This window comes from Rhinopithecus bieti, unplaced genomic scaffold (genome assembly GCF_001698545.2).
Source record: "Rhinopithecus bieti isolate Rb0 unplaced genomic scaffold, ASM169854v2 scaffold_23816, whole genome shotgun sequence".
Classification (NCBI taxonomy): Eukaryota; Metazoa; Chordata; class Mammalia; order Primates; family Cercopithecidae; genus Rhinopithecus; species Rhinopithecus bieti.
This window is the reverse complement of record NW_016811019.1, coordinates 1,029,886-1,051,645: the sequence shown is the minus strand read 5'-3', so window position 1 is coordinate 1,051,645 and position 21,760 is coordinate 1,029,886. Positions and strand designations below refer to the sequence as shown.

Sequence of the window (21,760 nt, the reverse complement as noted above, 5' to 3'; positions counted from 1 at the left end):
CGCCTGTAGTCCCAGCTACTCGGGAGACTGAGGCAGGAGAATGGCGTAAACCCGGGAGGCGGAGCTTGCAGTGAGCCGAGATCTGGCCACTGCACTCCAGCCTGGGCGATAGAGCGAGACTCCGTCTCAAAAAAAAAAAAAAGAAAGAAAGAAAATAAAATAACCTAGGAATACAGCTAACAAGGGATGTGAAGGACCTCTTTCAGGAGAACTACAACCACTGCTCAAGGAAATAAGAGAGGACAGAAACAAATGGAAAAACATTCCATGCTCATGGATAGGAAGAATCAATATCATGAAAATGGCCATACTACCCAAAGTAATTTATAGATTCAATGCTATTCCCATCAATCTACCATTGACATTCTTCACAGAATTAGAGAAAACTACTTTAAATTTTACATGAAACCAAAAAAGAGCCCATATAGCCCAGACAATCATAAGCAAAAAGAACAAAGCTGGAGGCATCACACTACCTAACTTTAAACTATACTACAAGGCTACAGTAACCAAAACAGCATGGTACTGGTACCAAAACAGACATATTGACCAATGGAACAGAATGGAGACCTCAGAAATAACACCACACATCTACAACCATCTGATCTTTGACAAACCAAACAAAAACAAGCAATGGGGAAAGGATTCCCCTTTAATAAAGAATTCCTTTAATAAAAGGATTCCCTATTTAATAAATGGTGCTGGGAAAACTAGCTGGCCATATGCAGAAAACTGAAACTGGACCCTTTCCTTACAGTGTATACAAACATTAACTCAAGATGGATTAAAGACTTAAATGTAAAACCCAAAACCATAAAAACCCTAGAAGAAAACCTAGGCAATAACATTCAGGGCATGGGCAAAGATTTCATGACAAAAATGCCAAAAGCAACTGCAACAAAAGCCAAAATTGACAAATGGGATCTAATTAAACTAAAGAGCTTCTATACAGCAAAAGAAACTATCACTGGAGTGAACAGGAAACCTACAGAACGGGAGAAAATGTTTGCAATCTACCCATCTGACAAAGGTCTAATATCCAGAATCTACAAAAAACAAACAAGTTTACAAGAAAAAAAAAAATCAAAAAGTGGGCAAAGGATATGAACAGATGCTTCTCAAAAGAAGACATTTACATGGCCAACAAACACATGAAAAAAAAGCTCAACATCACTGATCATTAGAGAAATACAAATGAAAACCATAATGAGATACCATCTCATGCCAGTCAGAATGGCAATTATTAAAGTCACAAAACAATAAATGCTGGTAAGGCTGTGGAGAAACAGGAGCACTTTTACACTGTTGGTGGGAATGTAAATTAGTTCAACCATTGTGAAAGACAGTGTGGCGATTCCTCAAGGATATTAGAACCAAAAATACCATTTGACCCAGCAATCCCATTTCTGGGTATGTACCTAAAGGAATATAAATAATTCTACTATAAAGACACCTGCAAATGTATGTTTACTGCAGCACTATTTACAATAGCAAAGGTATGTAACCAACACAAACACCCATCAATGATAGACTGGTTAAAGAAAATGTACATATACACCATGGAATACTATGCAGCCATAAAAGGGAATGAGACCATGTCCTTTGCAGGGACATAGATGAAGCTGGAAGCCATCATACTCAGCAAACTAACACAGGAACCAGAAAACCAAACACTGCATGTTCTCACTCATAAGTGGGAGTTGAACAATGAGAACACATGAACCCAGGGAGGGGAACAACACACATTAGGGCCAGTTGGGGGCTGGGGAGCGAGGGGAGAGAGAGCATTAGGACAAAGAGCTAATGCACGCAGGACTGAAAACCTAGATGATGGGTTGATAGGTGCAGCAAACCACCACGGCACATGCAACAAACCTGCACATCCTGCACTTGTATTCCAGAACTTAAAGTAAGAAAAAAAAAAGAAAATTATATTGACATGAAAATCTGAAAAAAAAGAAGACAAGGATTTCAGGACAGTTAAGATAGCTATGCTTAAAAATACGCTCATAATTAATGAATAGAAAATCTTAGCAGAGAATAGAAATGATAAAAAACCAAGTGGAAAATACAATTCTTAAATTTGAGAAATAAACAAACCTCAATGGGTTAGTAGCAGATCAGAGATGACATAAAAATAGTGAACTTGAGGACAGATCATTAGAAATTACCCAACCTGAAAAAAAGGAAGAAGAAATATTAGAAAATAATGAACACAGTCATAGTGACCTATCAGATAATATCAAAAGATTCAACAAATGGATAATTAGAGTTGTAGAAATGAGGAGTAAAAGAATGCAGCAGAAAATAACTGTTTGAAAAAATAATGTCTGGATGAAAACTTTCACTTTTGGACAAGACAGAGTAACAGGAAACAGACTTACTCTCCCATCTGAAACAACTTAAAAAAAAAAAAGATAAAATAGATGAAACAACAGTTTCCAAGATATTGAACATCAGGCAAAGAAGAACATGGCCCCTGAGAAATAAAAAACAAACAGCCCAGCTGTCTGCCTGAATTGAGGAGTAGGGATGGGAGTCTGGAGAGGCCAGAGCAGTTGGAGTTCATAGGTTAAAGTACTAGAGGGAGAAGAGCTACAAGAATGGAGCTCTGGAGATCTGCAAAGAGTCAAGTCCGCAGAGGTCGCCTTGAGTCTTCAGCTGATGGTAAACACTATGCCTGTGAGAAAAATACCCAAAGGAACAATGGGCAAAGAAACACCTGCAAGAATTAAGGAATCAATCCCTAGAGTTCACACAGTCCCAGGAGTATTCGTTCCCTTTAGCATCAGCCAGAGGAAAAAAAAAAAATCCCATAGTTTGAAGTGCATAGAGTAGAGTATTTGGAGAGGTTTTGTATCAGTACTGAAACAAAATTGGCCCTACGGTAGATACTGCTGTGGTCCTGTCTAGCAAAACTTCGGAGGCAAGACCTGAAAGAATCCTGCTGTGTCCAAGTAACTTAACTGAATCCGAGGGGAAAAATGAAGAATATTTATGGGAAATTTGTGCACTTGTACTTAAAAAAAAAAAAAGAATATTTATGGCAAACCAAAAATATCTAGCACTCAACATGGTTAAAATTCACAGTCTTGCATTCAATCAAAAATCACCAGGCATACAAAGAAATAGGAAAATATAACCAATAATCACCAGGTATACAAAGAAATAGGAAAATTTAACCAATAATAATAAGGAAAATTAACCAAAACTGTCCCCAAAATCACAAAGACACTATAATTATTAAACCAGGACATTAAAATCATTATTATTCCTGTAGTTCATAAGTTAAGGAAGCTAGAGGAAGAGTAGACATGTTGAGACAGAAGAAAATGTTTGAAAAAGAACTAAGGGCCAGGCATGATGGCTCACACCTGTAATCCCAGTGCTTTGGGAGGCCAAGGTAGGAGGATCACTTGAGGCTAGGAGTTCAAGACCAGACTGGGCTATATAGCGAGATCCTGTCTCAACAACAACAACAGCAACAAACAAACAAAAGACAGCAACAAAAGGATCCAGATAAAACTTCTATGGATGAAAATTATAATACTTGAGATGAAAAATATGCTAGGTAGGTTTATTAGCAGATTAGACATTACAGAAAGTTAGTGAACTTAAAAGCATAGCAACAGAAGCTTTCCAAAATGAAATGCACCTGGGAGGTGGAGGCTGCACTGAGCCAAGATCACACCAGTGTATTCCTGGCTGAGTGACAGAGCAAAAGAAAGAAAAGAAAAGGAAAAAGAAAAGGAAAGAGAGAAGAAGAATGAAAGAGAGAAAGAAAAAGAAAGAAAGAAAAGCAGTGGTGGAGAGATGTGAGAGAGGGAGGAATTACAACAGAATAGTCAGGAAGCTTTGGGAGTACTGAATATGTTCACCATTTTGATTGTGGTGATGTTTTCGTGTGTATACATGTCAAAACTTACCAAGTTTGTATACTTTATTTGAGACACGGTCTTATTCTGTCACCCAGGCGGGGATGCAGTGGCACAATCACAGCTGACTGCAGCCTCAAACTCCTGGGGTCAAGCGCTCCTCCTGCCTCAGCCTCTCAAGCAGCTGGGACTATAAGTGTATGCTACCACACCTGGCTATTATTGTTTGTTCGTTTGTGGAGACAGGGTCTCAGTATATTGCTTTGCCTGGTCCAGGGCTCCTGGGCTCAAGCGATCCTCCCACCCCAGCCTCTCAACATGCTGGGATTACAGGCATGAGCCATAGTACCAGACAGCACACTTTAAATATATGCAGTTTACTGTATATCAATTATATCTTACTAAAGCTGTTTAGAAAAAAGAAACTACAATCTAAAAACAATATAACTCGCTGGTCGCAAGGGCTCACAGCTATAATCCCAGCATTTTAGAACACCAAGGTAGGTGGATTGCTTGAGCTTAGAAGTTGGAGATCAGTCTAGGCAACACAGTGAGATCCCATCTCTACAGGAAATATAAAAATTAGCCAGACATGGTGGCGTGCGACTATAGTTCCAGCTACTAGGAAGTGGAAGGATGGCTTGATTCCAGGAGGCGGGGATTGCAGTGAGTCATGATCGTGCCACTGCACTCCAGCTTAGGCAACATAGCAAGACCCTACCTCAAATATAAATAAATAAATACATACATACATCATATCAAAATTTGGGTGATGCAGTTAAGGCAGTACCTCAAGAGAAACTTACAGCTATGCTACATTTAAAAAGGTATATAATCAATGACCTATGATTCCACCTTAAGATATTAGGAAAAAAACAGCAAAGTGAATATACAAAGTTAGTAAAGTGAAGGGAATAATCAACAGAATGAAATAAAAACAAACAATAGAAAAAACAATATATTTAGCACAAGCCACTTCCCACTGCAACGACCCAAGTAAAAAAATCTCCAAATCCCACACTATTTGTTATATACCTCCATAAAACATAAGGGCTTGGGCTCCAACCATTCTTTTGAGCTCTTGAGCTTGGGAAGTGCGCCAGTTACCAGATCATCACTGTCTACATTTTCATTGTGGTCACAAATAAATAGTGCCCCTAGAAAACTAAAATCATCTTATTTAGTACTGAAAATTTCACAGTCATCTGATTTTCTCTTCTGTTAAATACCACCTGTGTCCTTGCACACACGCAAAATGGATTTTGAACATGAACCATCCAGTTTCCCTAACAAAAGGCCTTCACTACAGACTCCAGATGACGGCTTCAGAGCCAGCCTCCTCTGTAAGCAGGCAACATGCTCTTTGAAAGAAACCCCCGTCCCTTGGAATGAATTCCCACGTCCCCCTCCAAGGCGGCCCATTCCAGCCAGTGTGGCAGCTTCAGCCTGGCCTCTTGGAGTCCCATTTGCAGCACTTTTCTGACTTTGGTGGCCTCGAGTGGGGAGAACTGCAACTTTCCGGCCACAGAAACACAGGCTGAGCTACTCAGAGAACGCAGGGAGGGGCTTTTGGTCATACTGTGCAAGTCTTCGAGCTCTGCGCGGCCCGAAGTCCTCCTCGAGGCCCGGGTGCGACGGAGATGTCGTCAGCGTCCGCACCCGCTCTCGTCCACCGCGCCCACTCCCGGCCCTTTCTCCCACCCGCTAGGCCGGCCGCCTGCGGCCTCCACGCCAGACCCCGGGCTGGGGGCCTCCCGCGCAGGCGCGTTGTGCGCGGGGACCGCCCGGCCTGGCAGGGAGATCGCCGGCCGCAACAGGCACCTCTCTGCCCTCCCAAGGCCAGCAGGCCCGCGGCCGCCCTGCTCCACACTCCGGCCCGGCCCGACGGCCCCGGGGTAGTCCGGCTGCGGCTGGAAGGGAGCCCGCCCGCGTGTGCGCAACGCGCGAATGTTGGCGCCCACTGTCTCCCGGACGCAGCGCCGCGGAGACCCTTCGCCCCCTCCGCCGCGGATTCCACAGCGAGTCCGCGCGGGGGGTGCCAGGGCGGCGGAGGGCGGCTTCAGGCCCAAAGGGGATTGGGCGGCGGCTCTAGCTGGCGGGTCTTGGTTTGCGGAAGGGGCTGGAGTCCCTGCTTCTGGGTGACCGGCGCGAGGCCCGGCCAATCCCTCCGCCGCCACCCACCCGCAACCGCGTCGGTTGACCGGCGGGTCCTTGGTCGCCATTCCCTTGCGGAGCACCAGAGAGCGGGGTGGCGTCCGCTCCCTCAAGTCCTCGGTGCTGGGGAATTCACCGCTCACCACACCCTGCCCCGCCTACGGTCCTGCTCGGGGACCAAACCACCGGAAGGCAGTGGCGGGAAAGGGGCGCCTGTGCCGGAGGTCCTGATGAGGGGGGTCCAAGGCTTGGGGACTTATGTGGGAAATGTGGGTTTAAGTGCCTTCAAGGTGTTTTTAGTCCGTTGGGATGTTGATCAGCGTTCATAGTGGGCGCTGATGCAGGTCACCGGGAAGGGAATGTGTGGGTTTATGGCCACGCATATCTCTTTTAGTCGTGTTTAACTTAGCGGAGTAGCTCTCCATCCTGGGTTTTGTTTTTTTGTTTTTTTTTATTTTTTATTTTACAGGGTTTTTCTCAGTGTACAATGTTTGTTTTTAAATCCCAGATGATCCTGATGTAAACCACTGACATAGCCAGAAAATCATGAGGCTGTGATTTTCCAAACTCAGCTTCGTAACGTACTCTGTGTGAGCTGTGATTTTTCTCTGATTCTGTTCCTCTTTGGGTATTGGTGGGCCCTGAATGATGGACCACCGTTTTCACTCTATATCTTTTCGAAGTACACTTGCTGATCTTAGAACTGTCTGAAGTGTCCTAAGGACATTTGTATTGACATGCCTTTTAAAAGCTAGCCAGAGTCAATGGCTTCAACTGCACTTTCCCTTTCAGAGTTGAGGGAACATGAGCCATTTGCAGAACTTATTGTTAGACACCCTCTTGGGAACCAAGCATGTGGACAGTGCAGCCCTCATCAAAATCCAGGAGCGGAGCCTGTGTGTAGCATCACCAGGTTTTAATGTAAGAAAAAACAAGTTTGGACATAAGACTTGGTTTACTTGTTATTTCTATTCTTCCAAACATGAAGCAGACATGACTTTTTTTTTTTTTTTTTTTTTTTTTTTTTTTGCGGGATTTTCTTTTTTTTTTTTTTTTTTTTTTCAAAATATAAACAGACCTGGTTTTTTTTTTTTTTTTTTTTTTTTTTTTTTGAGACGGAATTTCACTCTTATTGCTTAGTCTGGAATGCAGTGGTGCGATCTCAGCTCACTGCAACCTCCACCTCTCAAGCGATTCTTGTGCCTCAGCCTCCCGAGTAGCTGGGATTACAGGAGTGCACCACTAGGCCCGGCTAATTTTTGTATTTTTAGTAGAGATGGTGTTTTACCATGTTGGTCAGGCTAGTCTCGAACTCCTGACCTCAGGTGATCCACCTGCCTTGGCCTCCTAAAGTGCTGGGATTACAGGCATGAGCCACCATACCCAGCCCAGACATGACTTTTAAATGAACTTTTTCTGTAAGGAGCTACATAAATATTTTAGGTTTCTAGGCTTAGTCTTTTTACTGTTGATATAAAGGAATACCTGAAGCTGGGTAATTTATAAAGAAAAGAAGTTTATTTGGCTCACAGGTCTACTGCCTGGAAGATTGGTCATCTGTGAAAGCCTCAGTCTGCTTCCACTCATGGCAGAGGTGAAGGGGAGCCAGCATGTGCAGAGATCACAGTGGGGGAGAGGAAGCAAGAGAGAGCAAGTGGAGAGGTGCCAGGCTGTTTCTAACAGCCAGCTCTCCTGGAACAAATACAGTGAAAACTCACTGACAGCTTCCCCCACCTCGCGGGGAAGGCATCAGTCTATTCATGAGTGATCTGCCCCCATGATCCAAATACCTCCCATTAGGCCCCACCCAAAATGTTGGGGATCAGATTTCAACATAAGATTCAAACTACAGCACAGGGCCATAGAGTCTCTGTCACAACCACTCAACTCTGCAATTGTAAAGGAAAAACAGCCATACATAAAAGAATGAATGTGACTGTGTTCCCATAAAATTTTATATTTATGGATACTGAAGTTCAAATTTCATATAATTTGTGTCACGAAGTGTTATTCTTTTGATTTTTTTTTCCCAACCGTTTAAAAACATGAAAACCATTCTTAGCTTGCAGGCCACAAAAAACAGACAGTGGGCTAAATTTGGCTGGTCACCAGCCATAGTTGGCTGACTCCTGTTCTAACTATGTAACCTCTCCAGGTAATGCCCAGTGATGTCCGAACACTGGTGAATGGATTTGCCAAGAACCCTTTGCAAACCCGAAGAGAAGGATTGTATTTCAAGGAAAAGGATTACAGATGTGTCCGGGCAGATGAATATTCTCTTTATGCCAAAAATGTGAGTGCTCAAGATTTGAAGAGAGCTGAGTAAAAGAAAAGAATTTGCCTCCAAGTTTCCTTGCCCTGCCAGATCCTCTCTGTAAAACAGATTAAATCCATTAATGTCTTGAGCCACTGTCTTGAGATAGCAGTCTAGTGCCAGGAAGACATATGTGAAAGAAAGTCATATCAAGAGCCTGGTTTTGAGAAACGTTCATTCCGGAATCTATTAACTGAGCCTTACCTGAACTCTTTCCAATACAGCCCAGCCTTCATACTCTACATCCTCCTTTTAAAAAAAAAGATAATCATTTCTGCGCTTAAAACATCTCTCAGTGGCCAGGCACGGTGGCTCACGCCTGTAATCCCAGCACTTTGGGAGGCTGAGGTGGGTGGATCGCCTGAGGTCAGGAGTTCAAGACCAGCCTAGCTAACATGGTGAAACCTTGTTTCTACTAAAAATAAAATTAGCCAGGTATGGTGGTGCGCACTTGTAATCCCAGCTACTTAGGAGGCCAAGGCAGGAGAACTGCTTGAACCCAGAAGGTAGAGGTTGCAGTGAGACGAGATCATGCCATTGCACTCCAGCTTGGGCAACAAGAGCGAAACTCCATCTCAAAAAAAAAAAAAAATTCAGCTCTATGTTGCTTATAAGGAATGAAGGAGATGAAAATCATTCATTGGATGCCCTATATTATGGGTTAGGCATGCTGCTTCATCCACATTATAAACTAATCTATAATCTCATTTTACAGATGAGACACTGAGGCTTAACAAGGTTAAATAACCCTTACTCATGCAGCAGAAAATGGAGGCACTAGAATTCAAGCCCAGGGCTGTCCAATTCCAAAATGTACGACCTTTCCATTACATCAGTTTTGTTTTTTGTTTGTTTTTGTTTTTGTTTTTTGAGATGAATTTCACTTTTATTGCCCAGGGTGGAGTGCAATAGCATGGTCTTGGCTCACTGCAACCTCCACCTCCTGGGTTCAAGAGATTCTCCTGCCTCAGCTTCCCGAGTAGCTGGGATGACAAGCGCCTGCCACCATGCCTGGCTAATTTTTGTATTTTTAGTAGAGACGGGGTTTCACCATGTTGGCCAGGCTGGTCTCAAACTTCTGACCTCAGGTGATCTTCCCGCCTTGGCCCTCCAAAGTGCTGGGATTACAGGCAGGAGCCACCACACCCGGCCTATATCAGTTGTTCTAATTGGGATAGAGTATATGATAATCAATTGCAGAACTTTTTCAAAATCCATCTACCATTATTATAACAGTCTGATACTTTTTGAGGAAAGGCAACAAAATTGGTGGAAAAGAGTGGACAGTCCAAAAGCAGACATATAAATATATGGAATATGGAAATCAGGAAATGGTGAAAAATGTAGCTGGAGCATGACCACTGGGCCTGTTATTAGAACCAAGAGCAGAATATTCTCTTTTATTCTTTATCCAGGAGAACACTGGTGTGGTTGTCGTGAAGACCAATCTGTATCTTCTGGTGGCAACTTACACTGAGGGCATGTATCCTAGTGTCTGTGTGGAAGCCACAGAGAGCCTGGGTAAGTTAGCCTCCTAGTTCCTGTCTTCATTCCTGTGTTAGTTGGGTCTTCTGACTACAAGTAACAGAGATCCAACTCAAACCAGCTAGGGCAGAAAGGAGGAATTTATTGGAAGGATACTGAGGTTATTTACATAGCCACTGGAAGGACAGGGTGCAGCTGAGCCATGGGGAAGGTAGATTCAAGGACTGGAACACTGCTAGGATTCTGTCTTGACTTCTAAATGAGTCAGCTTTGTTCTGTCTCATAGCAAACCATTTCCTTTCCTGGCTGATATCATGGCCAAGCCTCCCATAGTACCCCTTAGGACCCTGATTTGGCAAGTTTCAGGTCATATGGTTTACCCCTGTATTGGTCAGCTATGTAGGTGGGGCAGGATAGGGGAGGAGGGAGGGATACAGCAGGGTAAAAAGACAGAGATGTGGCTGCTGGGAGTCGACCCTATGTAAAGAGACATTTTACAGGAAAAGGAATTAACTGTGAGTCAGGCAGCCACTTTGTTGGTGTATAGTGTATTCCCCCTCTGTGTCTATACATTTTTGAATAAAGATCTCATAGAGAACTAGCTTGGGTATTATATTGGTGAGAGTTGAGCTTAATAAATGGTAAATTGTGTTTGTATTTAGATTTTTTTAATCTAAATTTAAATTTAAAAAAGTTTACTGGAGTTGTGTAAACACTCCTTTGAAATAGAAGCCTCTAGTAACAAAAGCAGCCATTCATTCATTCTTTCAACAAATATTCAGAGGTGTTTACCATGTGCCCTGCACTATCCTAGATAAATTAGGGAAGCAGAGCTGGTTAAGATATAGCCTCTGCCTTCCATGCCTCTGTACATGCTGTCCTATCTGCCTAAAATATTTTCCAGTTTCCTTCCTGTCCCTCACATCTATTCGGCAAATTCCTAATCATCGTTAAAGACCCAAGTCAGATCTTGGGCTTCTATCCACTTGTGTATGTATTTTATGCATACCTTAATGATTATCCCCATTACAGTTCTTTGTTTTTCTAGATTGTGAACCTCTGGAAGGCAAGAATCTTGTCTTAATCATTCTCCTTCTCCATTACCTAACACGGTATCTAATGTTGGGTAGGCAATTAGTACATGTTTGATGAACAAATAAATAAATTACTTTGGCCTAGCAGAGTCAGGGAAGGCTCCAGAGAGCTGAATCTTAAAGGGCCAGTTGAGAAATTAAGTACCATCACAGAAACTATATACCTACATACAGACATGCCTCATTTTATCGCATTTTGCACTATTGGACCCTTCAGATATGCCTCATTTTATCACATTTTGCATTATTGGACCTTTCCTGAACAGATGTCAGGATTTGAAGGAGGCTCCATTTCAGAATTGTAGGGCAGGAGCAGACAGCAGAACAGAGACAGAGAGAGCCAGGTTAATTATCAAATTAAAATAACCAAAATATCAGATTAGAAAGATGGGCAATTTGGCTCTCAGGAAGCCAGGCTCTTAACCTGTCAGCTAGGGCTCAGGGCTGATTCCCCAGAGGAGACCAGAGAAATTGCCTGACTACTGTAATGTAGATTATGTGGCTGGCACTAAAGGTTAGTATTCTTGCATACGGCCACAAAAACTCCACAGACTCCAAAGAATGTGCCCTGGTTAGAAGTGCACTGCTGGCATCATGCTATTAATATCCCATTGCTCTGGGAAGGGACAGCTATCTTGGAAATGGTTGAATGATCAGGAGGGATGGACAAGGCTGATATCCACTCAGGAGCCAGTTGTCTTAAGACTGTCTTTTATCTCCTTCACTCCTTTTTTAAAAAATTGTATTTTTCTCTATCTAAAAAATTATACATGAACACTGTAGAAAATTTGGGAAGTAAAGAATTACAGGCCGAATGGGGTGGCTCACACCTATAATCTCAGCACTTTGGGAGGCCAAGGCAGGCAGATCACTTGAGGTCAGGAGTTCAAGACCAGCCTGGCCAACATGGCAAAACCCTGTCTTTACTAAAAATACAAAAATTAGCCAGGTGTGGTGGTGGGCACCTGTAATTCCAGGCGCTCAGGAGGCTGAGGCAGGAGAATCACCTGAACCCAGGAGGTGGACGTTGCAGTGAGCCAAAATAGCACCATTGCACTCCAGCCTGGACGTCACAGTGAGACCATGTCTCAAAAAAAAAAAAAAGAATTATGACCATTTAAAAATTGTATTATGAAGGATTCTAGGAGCATGACTATTAATTAAAGAAAACCTTTAAACAATAATTAGGAAAAGGATGCTATGGGACTTCTGTCACACAAATTAATCAGGTTTGTGCAGTGGCTCACTCCTATAATCCCACCACATTGGGAGGCCAAGGTGGTGGATCACTTGAGGACAGGAGTTTGAGACCAGCCTGGAAAACGGTGAAACCCCATTTCTACCAAAAATACATAAATTAGACCGGGTGTGGTGGTGGGTGCTTGTAATCCCAGCTACTCGGGATGCTGAAACAGGAGAATCGCTTGAACTGAGAGGCAGAAGTTGCGGTGAGCCGAGATCACGCCACTGCACTCCAGCCTGGGTGACAGAGCGAGACTCTGTCTCAAAAAAAAGAAAAAATGCAGGATTGTTTTTAAAATAAATATATTAGAGAGTCACATTTATAACAATGGTAAAATGTTAGCATCTTTAATTCTAGGTCCTCAGTTGTTTTTTGTTTATTTTGTGTTTCTTTTCTTTTCTTTTCTTTTGAGACACAGTTTCACTCTATCGCCCAGGCTAGAGTGCAGTGGTGTGACCTCGGCTCACTGCAACTTCTGCCTCGCAGGTTCAAGTGATTCTTCTGCCTCAGCCTCCCGAGTAGCTGGGACTACAGGTGCCTGCCACCACGCCGGCTTATTTTTGTATTTTTAGTAGAGATGGGATTTCACTATGTTGGCCAGGCTGGTCTCGAACTCCTGACTTCAAGCGATCTGCCTGCGTCCGCCTCCCAAAGTGCTGGGCTTATAGGCATGAGCCACTGCACCCAGCCAGGTCCTCAGTTTAAAAAAAGAATCTTAAGCATGTATTGTGACTTACTCTGCAAGACTCTGTCTCAAAAATAATGAAGTGCTACCTGGCATGGTGGAGTGCACCTGTAGCCCCCGCTACTCAAGAGGCTGAGGCAGGAGGATTGATTGAGCCCAGGAGTTTGAGTCCAGTGTGGGCAACATAGTGAGACCTCATCATTAAAAAGTAAGTACATCAAGTACTGTAATCAGGTTTTTTGTTTTGTTTTGTTTTGTTTTTGAGACAGAGTCTCGCTCTGTCACTCAGACTGGAGTGCAGTGGTGGGATTTCGGCTCAATGCAACCTCTGCCTCCCGGGTTCAAACAATTCTCCTGCCTCAGCCTCCCAAGTAGCTGGGACTACAGGTACGTGCCACCATGCCCAGCTAATTTTTTGTATTTTTAGTAGAGATGGGGTTTCTAGGACTGCAGGTGTGTGCCACCATGCCCGGCTAATTTTTTGTATTTTTAGTAGAGATGGGGTTTCACCATGTTAGCCAAGATGGTCTCGATCTCCTGACCTCGTGATCTGCCCACCTTGGCCTCCCAAAGTGCTGGGATTACAGATGTGAGCCACTACACCCGGCTGTAATCAGTTTTAAGTCTAGGTCATAGAATAATATAGCAGAGGAGGGCAGCAGTTTCTTTTATTCTCTTGAGCCCTCTCTCATCCTATTCCCTTTGCCCAGTCATATGCATTATTCATCCTTTTTTTTTTTTTTTTTTTTTGCATGGGAACCCAATTCATACTCCAGTACAGCTCAAATACCTCTACTATGGCACTTACTACCATGAAATAGAATTGATGTTTGTATGTGCCTATATCCCCTACTAGACAATGAACTCCATGAGGGCAGGAACTGTGTTTCAACTATCTAGTCACCCTTATATCTCCAGTACCTAGCACAGTGCCTAGCACATGGCAGTCACCTGGTTATGTTTGTGGAATAATAAATGGATTAATGAATCATTTGTAGTGATAATTTGCAGCTCATAAATAATAACCATGCTGTGTTTGCTTTCAGGAGACTACCTAAGAAAAAAAGGAAGTTAAGTCATCAGAGGCCCATGAAAGACACTTTTATTGTTTTAGAAGAAAATTGGAGAGCCTAAAGAAAAAATATTTTATGGTTGAAAAAACACTAGATAGAAGCCACTAAAAAAGAAGAATGAATTAAGGGAGTGATTTTTATTACTTCAAGAGATACTCTTCTTTCATTGAAATTACTTGATCAACTGTTTTTTTTTTTTTAATAAGTGTTGGTCATTGGCATGGAATGTGAGAGCACTGATCATTTCACAGAGTGTATCTATGGGGAGTCTCCTTTCCATGAGGCTCTTATACTCCTACACACCTTGCTAAGTATGCCAAGAATGCAAGGCTCTCACCACTCTTTATCCAGGACATTTCTCAGGGTTAGGTTGCAGCAAGCAACCTTGAAACATGAAGGGATGTCTCCCATCGAGACAAAGAGCAAGCTTGCTTACTGTTTGCTATAAAAGCAGTGGAGTCCCTGAGCTCAGTGTTCCCCTCCTGTAATACAACTCCCTGTATGTGTGACATCTATCTGGCTAACATCACCCCTGTGAGACTTGGGAGAAGGGATTGCAAAGGCCATTCAGCAATGGACCACTAGTCAAGGTATTCAATGGACATTTCACGCTCCCATTTGCAGGTATCTGCTATCATTTTGAACATTGGAAAGGCCTTCTCAAAAATCAACTCAAAAAGATTTCTGACTCTAACCCTAACTCTCACTGCACACCTTAGTAAGGCAGTATGGTCACGAAATGCACCCTTCCCCAGAAAGAGTTCATCTCCTCTTGGTCTCCTAGGTAATAATCTGGACCATAAGGGTGGAGAGCTATAGAATCTATTTTGAAAATTCAAGATTTTACACTGACTATTGCTAAACACGATGCATCTTTTTTTCCCTAATAGCATCCTCAGGCCAGCCTGGTTAGTATACCCTTCAGATGTCCCTGGGGAGAGAACACCTTCGACTACTTGCCAAAAGACAGCCTAGGGGATTCAAATTTAATTCTGGTTCAGTTAGACTGGACTAACATGGTCCTATATCATGACAATAATGACTACTTAGTTTAGTACACTGTTCTCTAGATCCCTCTACAGGGTTCTACACAGGCCAAGATAGGATATAATGGTTCTCTTAATTTTGCAAAAATGCCCCTGTCCCTCTTACATCTGACCCTTCCAGACAAGATACCTGGATGCAAGTAGGGCACGACTGGAGAAAAAGTGTAGACATGGCTACTGGATGGGACATACCAACTGCATGGCCACAGAGACCCTAGCACCTGGAGAGGGAACACATTCGATCTCAGGAGATGGTGGAACAGGGGAGCCCTTTCATGTTCTTTTTGTCCCCCAGATTCAGCACCTCCTTGTGGCAAACCCTGACTTACTAGCCTTTGTAAATCAAGTAAAATCAAATCTTAGGCCCTTTATAGTTCCTGACATGATCAGGCAGTGAGGTACAAAATTCAAAATTCCAAAGACATGCCATCTAGGGCAGGATGTCTTTTGCTGGTATTTACAACATTATCTCATTTTCAGGTCTGTATAATCGTCTTTCACAGAGCTTACTTCCAACATCATTCCTTTTCTGAGCTTGGATGCCAAGAACCACAGAATTTTTTTTTTTTTTTTTTTTTTTGTAGTCAACCTTGCCACTAGTTCATTCATCCATTTATTAAGTCAGTAGTTTGATTCTTTTGGGGGTTTTTGTTGTTGCTGTTGTCTGAGACAGAGTTTTGCTCTTGTCACCCAGGCTGGAGTGCAATGGTGTGATCTCGGCTCACTGCAACCGCCACCTCCAGGGTACAAATGAATCTCCTGCCTCAGACTCCCAAGTGGCCGGGATTACAGGCACCCACTACTACACCTGGCTAATTTTTGTATTTTTAGTAGAGATGGTGTTTTGCCATGTTGGTCAGGCTGACCTTGAACTCCTGACCTCAGGTGATCCACCTGCCTCAGCCTCCCAAAGTGGTGGGATTACAGGCATGAGCCACTGCACCCCGCCTGTTTCTGGTTTTTATTTTTGTTTTGAAATAGGGTCTCCCTCCATAACTCAGGCTGGAGCGCAGCGGTGTGATCAGTTAACTACAGCCTCAACCTCCTAAGCTCAAGCGATGCTTCCACTTCATCCTCCCAAGTAGCTGGGACTACAGGCACATGCCACCATGTGCAGCTAATTTTTAAACTTTTTGTAAAGATGGGGTCTCACCATGTTGCACAGGCTGGTCTGGAACTCCTGAGCTGAAGCAATCCTTCCGCCTTGGCCTCCCAAAGTGCTGAGATTACAAGAGTGTGACAGTGCATCTGGCCTTTGATTCTTTTTGAACAAGAGGTAACAGTAAAGTTTAAATTAACTTATTTAGCACTCTTTGTAATAAGAATGTTAAATAAGTGTATTTAGATGTATTGTTTACTGTTGTATCTCCACTACCTAGCACATAGTCGGCTTTGTGATACAACAGTAAATAATACACCTACCCTAAGACAGGCTCACAGTTCAGTTGGGAAGGCAAGTTGTAAATGAGTCACATGACCACACGATAACTGCTGGAGCAGGTATAAAACAACTACAGAGCACAGAACCTGGAGTGACTAATTGTGTCTTCAGGAACCTGAAACTAGCATTTGAAGTGCATTTGGAAGAAAAGTGAGTATGGAAGAGAGTAAGGAGCATTCCAGGCTGAAGGAGCACCACACGCCAAGGCACAGAGTGATGAAAAGGCCTGTTGTGTGGAAAGAATGGTTAGAGGTTCCATGTGGCTGGAAAGCAGTGTGTGGGAGACAGTGATCGATGAAAATGGAAAGATGGATAGAGCCAAAATAGAAAAGACTACTCTCCTTGGAGTCACTCAGAAGACATCAAGCAGTGCTGTGGGGTAGACAGTACTTTTAGAAAACTACTAAATTTGGATTACAAAAGTAATATATACTCACTTTTATAACTTGGGAAAATAAATTAGTCATAATTTCACATTAAGTGAAAATTTCTAGACCAGGCACGGTGGCTCATGCCCGTAATCCCAGCACTTTGGGAGGCTGAGGCGGGCGGATCAGCTGAGGTCGGGAGTTTGAGACCAGCCTGGCCAACATGGCTAAACCCCATCTCTACTAAAAAATACAAAAATGAGCTGGGCGTCATAGCGGGCACCTGTAATCCTAGTTACTCAGGAGGCTGAGGCACAAGAATCACTTGAACCTGTGAGGCGGAGGTTGCAGCGAGCGAAGATCGCACCACGGCACTCCATCCTGGGCAACAAGAGTGAAACTCCACCTCAAAAATAAATAAAATAAAATAAAGCTTCTGGTGATGGTTTTGAGATTTTCTTCAGATCTTTTTTGATGCACGTAATATATACATCTTAACCTTACCTAGATCCTTAATGTATAGAGTTGACATTCCACTATGTTCATTTAGCATGATGCTATGAGACCTTGAATGTCTTTAAATTGCTTCAAAAACATTTTAAATCGCTGCATATCATATAATTTCAACATAATATTGTTCTTTGTTAGATATTTAGATTATTTCTAGTTTTTCCACTTCATAAATAATATTACAGTTTATAACTTTTACATAATTCTTTGTATCTCTGATTGTTTCCTTAGGTCTGGAAGTAGAATTTCAGGGTCAGAATTTGAGCAACTTTATGGCTCTCTGGAATTTTTGTTTTGTCTCTTACAAGGAAGGACTTTTACACCATAGCTTGTAACATGCAGTTAAGGGGCTTTTTTGGCGGGTGGGAGTTGTATGTAATTCAGCTCTAATTTACCAGTCCCCTCTGCTAGTGGAGTGGGTCTTAGTGTCCCAGTGGGTGAGAATGAGAGGAAATACTGCAGACATTTGAACTAGCTGAGTCAGAGACTGGAGAAGCAGGTTATTCCAGATAGTGCTAAATCATGGTGATGTTGGACAGTCACACCTCTGCAGTCCAGAGATGTATGATATAAAGATACGAGGTTTGCACGACAAGCCAGGAAGCATTTGAGGACTTATAGCCACAACTCCAAAAGAAGCCAGGGGTGCCAAGGCCCAGAGCTAAACAAAGACTGAGCTATCAATACTGCAGGCTAAAGTTAAGCTGTGTCATCAGAACAGAATGGACAGGAGCAGAGACATGCAAAGAATGGCTCTCACGCCTGCAAGACTTGAACATGTGAACATATTGACATGTGTGTAGAAGGAATGTGTAACCACACACAAAAAAGTGGAAGTGGGGCCAGGTGCAGTGGCTCATGCCTATAATCACAGCACTTGGGAGACCAAAGCAGGAGGATTGCCTGAACCCAGGAGTTCGAAATCAGTCTGGGCAAAATAGCAAGATCTTGTCTCTACAAAAAATGCAAAAATAGCTGGGCATGGTGGTATACACCTGTAGTCCCAACTACTCAGGAGGCTGAGGCAGAAGGGTTGCTTGAGCCCAAGAGTTTGAGGTTACACTGAGCTATGATCATGCCACTGTAATCTAGCCTGGGTGACACAGCGAGACTCTGTCTCAAAAAAAAAAAAGATCAGCCAGGAAGCTCACATAAGAGTCACTGGAGTAAGTGTTGGTTGGGTCTATTCAAAGTAGGAGGGTCTTTGAGCAAACAATTTAAGTACCCTGGTACTTTCCAACAATAATTCTTTGACCAAGTGTCCCACGATTCAATCTGACACTAGCTAACTGGAGTTACTGCAGACCCCACAGGTTAAGGAGCTCAGTTCCCACAAGCCTGTTCCCACTACGGATGCCAAACACAAGTCCCAGGTCCCCAGACTACCTGCACTACCCACACTTCTGTCTGACCTGGCTATGGATTTGCTGGGGAGTCCCATGATTCATGGTAATTTGGTGGAATGACTACAGAACTCATGAAAGGGCTATACTGCACTTATGATGGCAGTTTTCTTAAAAGGATGCAAGTCAGGAATAGCCAAATGGAGATGTATGGGGTGGAGGCACAGAACTTCCACACCTCTCCAGACACATGCCCCACCCAGCACGTGGATGTGTTCACCAGTCCAGAAGCTCTCCAAAACTTGTTGTTTCAGGGTTTTTATATGGGCTTCCGTTATGTAGGCATAATTGATTGAATCATCGGTTATATGACTGAACTCAATCCCCACTCACTTTTCCTTCCCAGAAGTCAGGGGATGAGGCTAAAAGTTCCAACCCTCTAATCACAGGGTTGGTTCTTCTGGTGATCAGCCCCTGCCCTGAAGCTATCTAGTGCCTACCCCACATCCCAGAAATGAGTCATCTCATTAGCATGAGTAAAAAAGACACTCAGATCCCTTAGTAAATTTCAAGAGTTTTAGGAGCTCTCTGCCAGGAACCAGGAACAAAGACCAAATATATTTTTGCTACACCACATCTCGTCTCAATGGCAAGACTGACACATCTTGATATCTTTGCCAGATTATTAAGCATTCAATTCATCTCTTTTTACTTTTTTAACTTCTGTTTTAGGTTCAGGGGTACATGTACAGGTTTGTTACATAGGTAAACTGTGTGTCACAGGGGTTTGGTATACAGATAATTTCATCACCTGGGCAATATGCATAGTGACTGATAGGTGTTTTTTCTGATCCCCTCCCTCCTCCCACCCTCCAATCTCAAGTAGGCCCCAGTGTCTGTTGTTTCCCTCCTCGTATCCACGTGTTCTCCTTGTTTAGCTCCCACTTACAAGTGAGAACAGGTGGTATTTGGTTTTCTGTCCCTGTGTTAGTTTGCTAAGGATAATGCCTCCACCTCTATCCATGTTGGTGCAAAGGACATAATCTCATTATTTTTATGGCTCCATAGTATTCCTTGATGTATATATACCACATTTTCTTTATCCTGTCTACCAATGATGGGCATTTAGGTTGATTACATGTCTTTACTATTGTGAATAGGCTACAGTGAATATATGCATGCATGTGTCTTTATGGTGGACTGATTTATATTCTTTTGGGTATATACCCGGTAATGGGATTGCTGGGTCAAATGGTAATTCTGTTTTAAGTTCAGTGAGGAATTGCCACACTTATTTCTACAATGGCTGAACTAATTTACACTCCCACTAGCACTGTATAAGCATTCCTTTTTCTCCACAACCTCACCAACATTTATTATTTTTTGACTTTTTAGTAATAGCCATTCTGAATGGTGTGAGATGGTGTCTTGTAGTTTTGATTTGCATTTCTCTAATGGTTAGTGATGTTTAGCATTTTTCATATGCTTTTTGACTGCATATATGTCTTCTTTTGAAAAGTGTGTGTTCATGTCCTTTGCCCACTTTTTGATGGGGTTGTTTTTACTTGTAAATTTGTTTAACTTCCTTATAGATTCTGGATATTAGACCTTTGTCAGATGTATAGTTTGCATATATTTTCTCTCAGTAGGTTGTCTGTTTACTCTGTTGATAGTTTATTTTGCTGTGCAGAAGCTCTTTAATTTGGTTACATCCCATTTGTCAATTTTTGTTTTGTTGCAATTGCTTTTGGTGTCTTCATTATGAAATCTTTACCAAGTCCTATGTCCAGAATGGCATTTCCTAGGTTATCTTCCAGGGTTTTTATAGTTTGAGTTTTTACACATCAGTCTTTAATCCATCTTGAGTTGATTTTGTATATGGTGTAAGGAAGAGGTCAAGTTTCAATCTTCTGCATGTGGCTAGCCATTTATTCTAGTGCCATTTATTGAATAAGGAGTCTTTTCCATTGCTTTTTTTTTTTTTTTTTTTTTTTTTTTTTTTTTTTTTTTTTTTTTTTTTTTTTTTTTTTTGCCATTGCTTTTTTTTGGTCAATTTTGTTGAAGATCAGATGGTTATAGGGGTATGGCATTATTTCTCGGCTCTCTCTACTGTTCCAGTGGTCTATATGTCTGTTTTTGTATCAGTACTATGCTGTTTTGGTTACTGTAGTCCTGTGGTATATAGTTTGAAGTTGGGTAAGGTGATGCCTCCAGCTTTGCTTAGGGTTGCCTTAGCTATTTGAGCGCTTTTTTGGTTCCATATGAATTTTAAAATAGCTTTTTCTAAATCTCTGAAGAATGTCATTGGCAGTTCGATAGGAGTAGCATCGAATCTGTAAATTGCTTTGGGCAATATGGCCATTTTAACAATATTGATTCCTCCTATCTATGAGCATTGAATATTTTTCCATTTGTTTGTATCATCTCATTTCTTTGATCAGTGTTTTGTAATTCTCATTGTAGAGATCTTTCACCTCCCTGTTTAGCTGTATTCCTAGGTATTTTATTCTTTTTGTGGCTATTGTGAATGATTGCATTCCTGATTTGGCTCTCAGCTTGGATGTTGTTGGTGCATAAGAATACTACTGATTTTTGTGCATTGATTTTGTATCCTAAAACTTTGCTTAAGTTATTTATCAGATTAAGGAGCTTTTGGGCAGAGACTATGACATTTTCTAGATAATCATGTCTAAGCAAAGAGGAATAGTTGACTTCCTCTCTTTCTATTTGGATATCTTTTATTTCTATTTCTTGCCTGATTGCTCTGTTCAGGACTTCCAATACTATGTTGAGTAGGAGTAGTGAGAGAGGGCAGCCTTCTCTTGTGCTGGTTTCAGAAAGAATGCTTCCAACTTTTGTCCATTCAGTATGATGTTGACTGTGAGTTTGTTATTGATGGATCTTATTATTTTGAAGTATACTCCTTCAATGCCTAGTTTATTGAGGGTTTTTAACATGAAGGGATGTTGAATTTTATTGAAAATCATCAGAAAGGTCTGTATCTATTGAGATAATCATATGGTTTTATTTTTAGTTCTGTTTAAGTGACTAATCACATTTATTGATTTGCATATGTTGAACCAACCTTGCATGTGCTGTTGGATTCAATTTGCTGGCATTTTGTTGAGG

The 21,760-nt window shown here is 42.3% G+C and overlaps 2 protein-coding genes across 6 annotated transcripts in view; one reads left to right on the top strand and one right to left on the bottom strand.

The window, feature by feature from the left end:
• FAM228B (family with sequence similarity 228 member B) overlaps positions 1-5,540 on the bottom strand; it is a 56,213-nt gene extending 50,673 nt beyond the window's left edge. The window contains 1 exon segment of the mRNA XM_017893360.1: positions 5,455-5,540. The gene's annotated coding sequence lies outside the window, so the exon portion shown is untranslated.
• Positions 4,965-14,430, top strand: PFN4 (profilin family member 4). Of its 5 annotated transcripts, XM_017893358.1 has the most exons (6): positions 5,906-6,253; positions 6,538-6,619; positions 6,822-6,950; positions 8,185-8,322; positions 9,759-9,864; positions 13,897-14,430. In XM_017893358.1, the coding sequence occupies exons 3-6, from the start codon at positions 6,834-6,836 to the stop codon at positions 13,923-13,925; spliced, it is 390 nt and encodes a 129-aa protein (XP_017748847.1). In that variant the 5' UTR covers positions 5,906-6,253; positions 6,538-6,619; positions 6,822-6,833; the 3' UTR covers positions 13,926-14,430. The 5 variants fall into 5 exon arrangements, 3 of the variants coding, with proteins under 3 accessions (XP_017748846.1, XP_017748848.1, XP_017748847.1); XM_017893359.1 differs by lacking the exon at positions 6,538-6,619 and having other exon boundaries at positions 5,893-6,253; XM_017893357.1 differs by lacking the exons at positions 6,538-6,619; positions 6,822-6,950 and having other exon boundaries at positions 4,969-6,253.
• Positions 14,431-21,760: the final 7,330 nt, after the last annotated feature.

What these genes read in the sequence shown, in the direction of transcription:
- PFN4 (XM_017893357.1), top strand. Translation starts at nt 5,516, where the DNA reads ATGTCGTCAGCGTCCGCACCCGCTCTCGTCCACCGCGCCCACTCCCGG. An exon ending in AAGGGGCGCCTGTGCCGGAG is followed by an intron (nt 6,254 to 8,184) that starts GTCCTGATGAGG and finishes TAACCTCTCCAG; the next exon opens with GTAATGCCCAGTGATGTCCG. An exon ending in GGAAGCCACAGAGAGCCTGG is followed by an intron (nt 9,865 to 13,896) that starts GTAAGTTAGCCT and finishes GTTTGCTTTCAG; the next exon opens with GAGACTACCTAAGAAAAAAA.